The sequence below is a fragment of the Carlito syrichta genome, unplaced genomic scaffold, assembly GCF_000164805.1.
Source record: "Carlito syrichta isolate Samal-C Ts95f unplaced genomic scaffold, Tarsius_syrichta-2.0.1 Scaffold128113, whole genome shotgun sequence".
NCBI lineage: Eukaryota > Metazoa > Chordata > Mammalia > Primates > Tarsiidae > Carlito > Carlito syrichta.
This window is the reverse complement of record NW_007072209.1, coordinates 180,403-191,312: the sequence shown is the minus strand read 5'-3', so window position 1 is coordinate 191,312 and position 10,910 is coordinate 180,403. Positions and strand designations below refer to the sequence as shown.

The following is a 10,910-nucleotide window of genomic DNA, read 5'->3' as shown; positions in this document are numbered from 1 at the left end:
GCACTCCAGTCTGGGCGACAGAGTGAGACTCCAACTCAAAAAAAAAAAAAAAATCCACTGTAAAGTCTGTTTATCCTTAAAGAGGGGGACTCTCCAACTCCACCTATAAATGCCAACTGGGGCACCCCAGATGAAGCAGCTGATGTGCTTGTATGCAAGCCATGGGAGATTGGTTTTATGATATAAATATTAACTTTCCTTTCTGGATATTGGTTTTGAGAACCATAGAGGGAACATGCACTTTTCAGGATTGTTCTCTTGGATTCCCCAGGGGATTCACTAAGTAGTCTCCAGATTTTCAAAATTTTTTTGATATCTATGCTATTAATCATACCTAAACAGTATGCTGTTTACATTTATTTGTTTATGGGTAAGTACTCTGAATGACAGGTGAGATATTTTCATTCCTCATTATTCCACAATACCCCTTCTCAGCATGAAGCAATCAGAACAATTGAAGTTCAGATTCCCCATCATTGAGGAATTGATAAATAGAAATTGGGGATTGAAACTGACCCAACTTCCCTATGGAACTAATAATTTCAGTTTTTTTCTTGAATAAGCATAGAAAGTAACCTTCCTAGCCTTAAAGCTTGAAACTTATATTTGTCTTTTATGATTTCCTTTCTCAGAAAATCCACCCTTGAGCCTGTAACAGTAAGAAACTGAAATTCATCAGATCACCACATTAAAACCATGAGATGCCAGATCCCACCTGTTTGCCGACTCATCTCCCTGATACCTCTTCAATTCCTGTTTCCCAACTCCAAATTCTCTTCCTTACCCATCCCTAGTTCCTTTTTTTTTTTTTCTTTTCTTTTCTTTTTTTTCTTGAGTTGGAGTCTCACACTGTTGCCCAGGTTGGAGTGCAGTGGCATGTTCACAGTCATTGCAGCACCCACCTGCCGGACTCAGGCAATCCTTCTGTCTCAAGCTTCCAAGTAGCTAGAACCACAGATGTGCACCACTATGTCTGGCTAATTTTTTTATTAATTGTAGAGACAGGAACTTGTCAAGTTGCCCAGATTGGTATCAAACGTGGCAATTCTCTCACCTCTGCCTCCCAAAGTGCTGGGTTTACAAGCATAAGCCACCGTGCCTGTTTGTTGTTGTTGTTGTTGTTGTTTGTTTGTTTTTTGTTTTTTAGTCAGAGTCTCATTCTGTTGCCCAGTCTGGAGTGGACTCAGGCAATCCTTCCGTCTCAGCCTTCCAAGTAGCTGGAACTACAGGCGCACGTCACCATGTCCAGCTAATTTTTTTTATTTATGTAGCGATGAGGTCTCGCCAAGTTGCCCAGGCTTGTCTTGAACCTGTGGGCTCAGGTAGTCCTGTCACCTCAGCCTCCCAAAGTGCTGGAATCACAAGTAGGAGCCACCATGCTTAGCTTAGGGCTTTTAATTTTTTTTAATTTTTTATTTATTTTTTGTCAGTCTTATGAGTAGCTGGGACTACAGGCATGCACCATAATGCCTGGCTAATTTTTTTTTTGTAGAAGTGAGATCTCACTGCGCTGCCCAGGCTGGTCTTGAACTCCTGGACCTAAGCAATCCCCCTACCTTGGCCTCCCAAAGTGCTGAAATTACAGGTGTGAGCCACCATACCCAACCCCTTAGTTCCTTTTTTCAACATTCTTGCCCTACTATATAAACCTTGACTTCAGTGAGACAGGGAGAGGAATTTGAGAATGAACCTCCCATTCTCCTTGGCTGAATCACCCAAATGAAAAACTTCCTTCCCTGGCAATATTTGTTGTTTCCGTGATTGGTTTTCTGTGCTATGAGCAACAGGACCCTAAGCCAACCCTTCATGTTTCAGTAACAAAGCCTTATCTCGACTTCAGGATTATATCTCGGCTTCAGGATAAAATATCAGTAGATTCTGCACCAAATCATATTCTCCTCATCAACAGATTAAAAAACACTTTGAGAGTATAGTGGAAGAATCCAGAGAGATAAAGATGTTTCTGAGCTTCAATGTTTGAAGTGAACAGTTACATGAATGAGGTTGTTGCTGTCATAGGAGGTACATGGAGAAGGTCAGGAAATCCAGGCAGCTGAAAGCCTCTATGTCAGGGAGAGGCTGGGCGAATCTTAATTGTTTGTTCTTCTGGAAGTGGGTCCAGGTTCCAGAGAAAGATGCAAGGAAGAGCTAGTCAGCCAGTTTGGACAAGAGGGCACAATGGGGAAGACCCAGGGGGAGATTGCTGTGATGTGGGAAGTTCTGGAACTGGACCCATGTGCTGAGACCAGGACGAGTCAATTCGAGAGGAACCATGGTGGGAGGATTGTGTTTGCTTCATTTTCACCTGCCTTCTTTAGGCTTTTTAGTATTTTGGTCACAGGATCTTTCTTTTCCTTGCCCGAGAGACATTGTGCAGTAGTGATAAGAGAAATGAGTTAATAGACCCAAGATTTGCCTCAGGCTGAAAAGAGAGGGAAAGTGTGGGCTCTAGAAGAATTCAGACCAGGAGTCTTGTCTCAGCCCTGTCACTTATGGGCCATGTGAACTCGGAGACATTGCAAAGTTCTATGAGCCTCAGGTTCTTTGTAAAATGGGCTCGATGAAGTCATCTTGCTCTTTGGTTCATATATACCTTGTGAATTCTGACAGCTAGAATGTAAATAATTTACGTAAGGGATCTGGCACAGTGCCAGTCAATACTGGGTCTTTGATAATTAGCTATTATCATTATTATATTTTAGATTGCAAACACTCCCAACCTCCCTTCTTGGAAAAGTTGTTTTTTTTGTTTTTTTTTTTTTACCCTGGAGATACTAGAGAATACACAGCCCTCTAGGACATGGCAAACCGCATCAGTCAAAATGTTTCTTTGCAATAAAAAGTTTGTACTTGAGAAAAAATGTCTGAGAATTTTTTTTTTTTTTTTTTTTTTTTTTAGTGTTGCGACTTGAGAGAATCCTCCCCAGCTAGATGCAACTGATGTTTCTAGAAAATGTGTCAAGGACACCCTCATGCACTCCCATCAAAACACCCATCTCTTATTTTGAATTTGCCAAATTACATTCACAGTTACTGTCAATGGAATGGGCTCCACTATGGTATGAATGTGTTTCCCAATAAGGTATATGTTGGACATTTAATCCTTAATATGTCACAGTTGTATGGTAGGGCCTAATGAGACATGATAGACCAAGAAGACTCTGCCCTTATGAATAGATTAATGTCATTTTCAAGAGAGTAGGTTTGTTATAAAATGGTGAGTTTGGCCCCCTTTTCTCTATCTTGTCCTTTCTCATCACCTCAACCTTCTGTTATACGATAACTCAGCAAGAAGCCTCCCCCCGCCCAACCCCCAGACGCCAGTACCTTGATCTTGGCCTTCTCAGCCTCCACTACTGTAAGAAATAAATTTATTTTCTTTATAAGTTAGCTAGTCTCCGATATTCTGTTATAACAGCACAATATGGACTAAGACACACTCTGTCTTTCCCAGACCAGAGCAAAGAATGTCACGTCAAGACAGTATTACCCTTATTTCTCAGCAATTTGATGGAGATAATGTACATAGAATATCTAGTTTGTGCACTGTGTTCACCTATACTGGAGTTGAAGCACAGCACACCGTCTGTTCCTGCCCAGGTGAAGATTTGTCTTTAGCTTATTTATGATACCAAGCAACTGCTAAAAGTTCTCCATTACAAGGTTTAGTCTTCAACTCTGGACACATCTTCAGAGGGGATGTCCACTGCTTACCAATCTCAGAGTCCCCTCTGTCCCAACATTCACCTTAATTTAAAATTGTGGTGGCTCATGTCTATAATCCCAGCACTTTAGGAGGCTGAGGTGGGAGGATAACTTGAAGCCAGGAGTTCAAGATCAGCCTGGGGAACATAGCAAGACCCATCTCAACAAAAAATAAAATTTAAAATGTAGCCGGGTATGGTGGGACAAGGTTATAGTCCTTGCTACTTGGGAGGCTGAGGTGGAAGGATCACTTCAGTCCAGGAGCTCAAGGCTACAGTGAGCCGTCATTGTTCCACTGAACTTCAGACTGGACAGCAGAGTGAGAACATGACTCAAAAAATAAATAAAATAAAAAATGGACTTATACTCAAGAACTTGTAGTTTCATAAGGCTCCAAACCCAGTTGCCTCAAGGCATTTACACTTGATACTTTCATCCATATACTCCTCATCCCACATTCTTTTTCTGTGACTTATCCTTTAGGTGTTAGGTGATATTTTACCACATTCATTATATAATATCTGCTCCTAGAGTCTAAAATTCAATGAGCACAGGTAGATCTCGTTTATCTTGACATTCCCAGTACTAGTACAAAAACTTCCAAAAAGCAGATACTCAATTAATATTTGATGAATAAATAAACCAATGTGCAAAAGATTTAATTTATTACAATGTAATTAATTCTATATTATTGAATAACCTAAGCATATCCAGGCATATATATTTTAATTCTACATAACAAATTATAAGTGAATAGAGAAGGCGTCTTTAACTTTTTTCTTTATTTCTTGGTCCCATTTATTACACTACTGAATTCTTTCACATTTCCAAGGAAATGCCTAATTCTAAGTCACTAAATAATATGGAGCATTTCTCAACTTGATTTACAAAACAATAAACCACTTACTCTTAAGTCTCACATACAGAAAAAAAATTGAGCAACATCATTCATAAACTTAGGTTCTGAAGCTACTTCAACTTTCTATTAAAAGAAACAACATCATGAAGTAAAAAAACAACAGATATTGAAGAAGTTTCAGAGAAAGGAGGCCTGTTCATAGACTTTTGGTAGGAATGTAAGCTAGTTTAGCCCCTCTGGAAAGCAGTTTGAAGAGTTCTCAAAGAACTTAAACTAGATTTAGTATTTGACCCAGCAATCCCACTATTGGGTATGTACCCAAAGAAGTATAAATTGTTCTATGAAAAAGACATTTGCCCTCGTATGTTTATCACAGCACTATTCACAATAGCAGAAGCATGTAACCAACCTAGGTGCCCATTAATAGTGGACTGGATAATGAAAATGTGGTACATATACACCATGGAATGCTATGTAGCCATCAAGAAAGATAAAATTATGTTCTTTAGCCGGGCTCGGTAGCTCAGTCTGTAATCCCGTGCTTTGGGAGGCTGAGGTGAGTGGATTGCCTGAGTCCGTGGGTTCGAGACTCGCCTGGGCAGCGAGACCTCATCTCTACAATAAATCAAAAAATCAGCCGGGCATGGTAGCACATGCCTGTAATTCCAGCTACTCGGAAGCCTGAGGCGGAGCCCAGCAGGTCGTGGCTGAGGTGGCCGGGAGCAGCCACTGCACTCCAGTCTGGGCGACAGAGTGAGACTCCAACTAAAAAAAAAAAAAAAAAAATTATGTTCTTTGCAGAAACATGGATGAAGTTGGAGGCCATTATTTTAAGAAAACTAACGTCGAAACAGAAAACTGAATACTGCATGTTCTCACTTATAAGTTCCAGTTTGTTGACAAGGACATGGATGTGCCTGTTGGGATCCACTTTCTTCAGGTCAAGACTGAAGCTAAACATTGAGTACACACAAACATAAAGATGGGAACAACAGACACTGGGGACTCTTAAAGGGAGAGGTTGAGAAAAGGGCAAAGGTTAAAAAACTACCCATTGGGTACCATTCATACCATTTGGGTGATGGGATAAATAGGAGCCCAAACCTCACTGTCATGCCACATACCCATATAACAAACCTCCACATAAACCCCTTGAATCTAAAATTTAAAATAATTAAAAAAGGAAATAACATTGTAAAAAAATTATCCAAGGCACCACATAGAACATGAAAGCAAACATGTTATACACTGTGTTGTTTCCTGCCCCACCTTGACCTTCCACTGCTTAAAATGCAGACTTATTTTTAACCACAAAGTGAAGAATCTGCACCAGACGTTACGTATGGAAGAACTGCTAGACAGCTCTAGAACGTGCACTAGCCCTGGCGTTAATGCGAGCCCTGGCTGCAGCTCTGGCTTGGATTCTCTCTTCTTCATCTCTCAAAGCTTCTTCATAATGGGATGGGAAGGCACTGGGAACTGTATCATTGATCTTGGCCAAAAACTCAAGAACTTGCATCTTGCTGGTTTCGGCATGGGCTCGTGGGCCCCATAGGAATTGATAGCGGGGAGGATCACTGTTGGGCACCTGCTGGTACTCCAGGTATTTTTCTTTCACCAAATCTTTGGTAAGGAGCTTTCTGGGCTCCCCAAAAATAAAGTGCTTCCTCCCATCATATATGTCCAACATATTTAACACCTCCCAGACTTGCTCCTCGGTGGCACAATTACCCTTTGTGAAGATAACACCGAGGACAGTCATCAGAAAGCCAGTCTTAGGCACACCTCTGTCATCACTAAGCTTTTCATCGTAGTCTGGTTCCAGTTTGCTGACAAGTACATAGATATGCCTATAGGGATCCACCTCCTTCAGGTCAAGACCAAAGATCAGTTCCAGACCCTCAGAAGCTCTCCTTAGGATCTCAGAAAAGTGGCTTTTGTGCACTTGGATTATATTTCTCAGCATATCTGCCTTTGTAATGGGCTCTTTTATCTGGTATTTGTATAGTAGGTAATGCATCAATAAAACCACTATCATATCTATAGAGTTTCTGGGGAAATTCTCGGTGGCTGCTGGGTCTTGTGTGGCTCTTGACCTTTCTTCCACTTGGTTGCTTACACCTTCATTACTTCTTGTGTATGAAACAGCTGCAGAAGTGATGATGGTGGATGGAGCTCTACCAGGGCCTTGGGGATTGCTAGATGTCTCAACAAATGAAGGCTGGGAAATATCTTTGAAAAAAGCAAAGGGAAAGAAAAAATACTCATCTTCATCTAATACAATGACATGAGTGCCTTCTAGAACTTCTGGCTCTTCTCTGGATTGACGGCGTTTCTCCCGGGCACGGTGTTTACTCTTTTGACCTCGAGGCATGATAACTTTGTTCAGTTGCAGTAACCAAAAGGGAATACGATCTGGTAACCTGGAGGAAAAAAGATTAGATGCTGTGTGCCTATTTACCAGATAAATACAACTTTGATTTTATTGCTGGTCACCTCTGCAAGTTTTCTTATGTGCCCTACTCAAGGAACCACAAGGCTCTTATTCTTTAATTTGTCTGTCTTTAGTAGCCTATGAAATAACTAGAGTGTGTCTTAGTTTGCTACCTGACAGTTTTGCCTGCAGTCTATCACAGCAGGATCTGGTGGGTACAGGCTTTGTGAGGCCCCTTAGTTCTTGGGTAGGAGGTTTTATTTATTTCGCATTCAGAACTATCATTTTGACTTCTGACAGGTTCTAGGATCCCTTTACTCTACTTCTTTGTTGCTGACCCCTCATTTCAATGCACCCATTTCTCTTCAAACCTGGTGGGAAAACTGAAGGAAAAATTCATCTGAGCATACTACCCGAGATTATCCAGGATGAGAGCAGTAAAAAAAAAAACTCTGATGGACTCTTTATATCTTGGGGTCATTAGTGTTCTCATTCTTTACTCAGCATCCTCACTTGGGTTTCTGGTAGGGCCCAGTACTCCACTGTTTAATGACCTGAGGCCTAGCCCCCCAGAGCAAGACCCACATGTCTGAGATCCAAAAGGGAAAAATGAAAGAGACCTCAGCATAATATATTTATCCCACAGTTCCTCACTGTTGACAACATGGGTAAAATTCTGTGCTGGCCCCTTTTGGATCTGGAGTGGATGGTTCCTTCAGAACTCGAGATCTTTGCTTTAACTCTTAACAGGGCTTGGGACTCTTCCTCTACTGACCTCAAGCTGTACTCTGGCCCAATGTCCTCACCTTCCTGAAATTTCAGCAGGAGAATTCAGAGGGTATTTCATCAGGCCCTGTCCTGGCCCAGCCAGCAATCTGTAGAGCCCAATCTTTTAAAGTAGAGGTTCCCTCAAACTTTACTCAAGGTCTTTCTATTACCTTTTATCAGGGCCTGGAAATAGTTCCCCTCATGACCTAAAGCTCTTTACTTTTTTGAGAAGGCAGTAATGGAATTCAGAATGTGTCACAGCCGGCCACTCCCACCTGGGGCCTGACAGCAGGAGCAGTTCTGTACAAACTCCTCTCTTTTAGGGTAGGTGGTTTCATCAGATCTCACTCAGTGTCCTCACCTTTACTTCTGTTAAGCTCTGAAACTCTTCCATCTGCTGGCCTGAGGCCGTAATCTTGGTCCAAATACTGTCCCCTCCTTGAATCTCCAAAATCAGGATTCAGAAAGCACTGTATCAGATGTTCCTTGTCCGGGGATTGCTACTACTAGTGGCAGGGGGCATGGTTCTGTGGGACCTCCTCTCAATGGGGTAGTGGGTATCCTCTTACCTCACAAAAGGTCCTTTCTTACTTCCTGGCAAGACCTGGGACTCCTCCCCCTACTGACTTAACACCTTCCCCTCACACCAAGTTTTTCCACTTCCCTAAGACTCCAGAGGTAAAACTCAGGGAATTTTATATCATTCGCTCCCATCATGAGCTTCTTAGGCTTGACAGCAAAAGACCAGATTCTGTGGGGCCCTTTTGATCTGGCATGGATGATTCCCTCATCTGACTCAAGGTCCTTATCTTCACTGCTGAAAGGCCTGGGGCACTGCCCTCTGCTAGTCTGATGCTGAAGCTTCCTGAATCCTAAGAATTCAAAGGGCAGTTCATCAGATGATTGCTGTCAAGGACCTCCTGGAGCTTACACAGGGGTGGGAGTCTGTTGGTCCTCCTCTCTTCTGGTTTAGAAAGTGTCCTCAAATCTCATTTAGGGTTTTTGCCTTAATTCTAAACAGGGCCTGGAACTTTTTTTTCCTGTTCAGACCAATGTCTTCACTCCTTTAAGAAGTCAGAGGCAGAAATTGGGGGATACAATTCCAGCCATCATCATATGGGGCCTCTTAGGGTTGACAGCAGGCATGTAGTTCTTAAAGGTGAGGGAAGGCTTCTGTTTTGTGGGAGTGAGGAACTCTGACAGAATTCACATACAAGTTTGTCACTGATTCCTGTGTAGCCTGGGACTTCTCACTCTCCTGATCAGAGTCACCTAGCTTTAAAACAAGGCCTTTCTCCCCAACTATCCCCTATACAATCCCCCATTCCCAGACTGTAGAAGGTGGAGTAAGAAAGTCCTGGGATTACAAAAGGGGTGGTCTCTGGAGTGGGTGATTCTCTCAGAACTTCCTCAGTCTGTTTACTTTTACACCTTTTAAAATCTGAAACTCCTTCCTCTATAGGCCTGAGAATGACACCTGGTCCAATGCCCTCCTTTCACAGTGACAAGTGGTATAAATTTTGTTACAAGTCATGTGATAACTTCTGATGTGACCAGTGCAGAATCCTTTATTTAAAAAAAACAATTTAATTAAGTTACAGTTATAACAATAATAAAGACAGAGATTTGGATTCCACATATACTTGTCACTCCCTGTCAATTTAATAAGGAACAGCGTCTACATCTACTTTGGAAATGTTTGCCTTAAAGACAAGGACCCTACTACAGGGACTGGTGGCAAAAAGGGCTGCTAGACACAGCCACAGAAAATCCAATCTCTGTTCTGGAAAGAAGTTAGGAGCAATGTGAGGCAATCTGAGTTGAGGATAGCATCTGGATTCTTTTTCAAGACATGTCTGCACTCAATCCTTTACTTGTAGAGTCAATGAGGTAATTAGTTTCAGGGCATTCCCTCTTCAATTTTTCCCTCCTTATAGCTACACACTCTGTGACACTCATTAATACGACTTGCCTTGTTGTAACTGTCTTGAATCACCAATCCCACCCACTTGTATAGCTACAACCTCAGTGGTGGGAGGGCCACATACACAGGGGAATATATACTCTTTCATATTAGGCCTCAAGATAGCTCTCAGCCCTCGCACACTGAGAAGGAGGATGCACTGAACCACCAGAGCAGTGAAGAGATGTAGCTCTCCCAAAATCTGTTGATGCCATCACTAAGTAAGGCAGGAGAGCTAGACATACTTTGCCTGAAAAATGAGTAGGGGAGATTCTGAGGAAGCATGCCTCTGTCCCTTTCATCCCATAGATCTACTCACTCAGATCACACTACAACATCATAGTGGTAACAATTATTCAGAGATGTCCAAGCTTACTTATCAAAGTTGTTCAAGACACAGCCTGTTTCCTCACCATTATTCCTTCTGGTCCAGTTTCTACCCTATGCTGAACTCTGGATACAAATCCCTGACTACCATCTTCCCTGGGCTCTCTGGATTTGGTTTAGCTTTTCGTGATCTCTCTCATGGATTCTGGAAATTGTTCTAACCCTTGGTTCTCCTGAAGTCTTTCACAAACTAAAGTTTTCCCCTCTGTGCCCATTTCCTGGAACCTGGTCATTCTAACGAAATCTTTTCTTCTTAAAGTAACGAGAAACCAGGGGCAGTGGCTCAAGCCTATAATCCCAGCACTTTGGGAGGCAGAAGCGAGAGGATTGCCTGAGCACACAGGTTCGAGATCAGTCTGGGCAACTTGGTGAGAAATTGTCTCTACAATAAATCAAAAATTAGCTGGGCATTGTGGCATATGCCTGTAGTTCCAGCTACTTGAGAATCCAACTCAAAAATAAATAAGTAAATAAACAAACAAACAAATGAATAAATAAAGTAGAGATATGTCTTACTGACATATCAGAATTTTATGGCAAGCACCTCCAGATGCTCAGGACATCACTGCAGAAATCTCACTTTATATAGGTGAGGGATTATGTTAATTTTCTGTTCAACCCACTTAAAAAATAAGGAAATACAAATTAAAATAACAGTGAGACAATATATTTTCAATCAAGTTTGACCAAAGTTTAAAATGTTGATCAAATAAAATGCCTGTGAAAGCTGATTTATTCACACATATTTATACGTATGAATATAAATTGGTGCAGCATTGTTGAAACAGAATATC

General features: G+C 41.7%; 1 protein-coding gene across 1 annotated transcript; it reads right to left on the bottom strand.

Annotated features, from left to right (window-relative positions):
* Nucleotides 1-5,918: 5,918 nt before the first annotated feature.
* Nucleotides 5,919-6,938, bottom strand: LOC103250314 (melanoma-associated antigen B10-like). Its single transcript, XM_008048895.1, has one exon. The coding sequence runs from the start codon at nt 6,936-6,938 to the stop codon at nt 5,919-5,921; it is 1,020 nt and encodes a 339-aa protein (XP_008047086.1).
* Nucleotides 6,939-10,910: the final 3,972 nt, after the last annotated feature.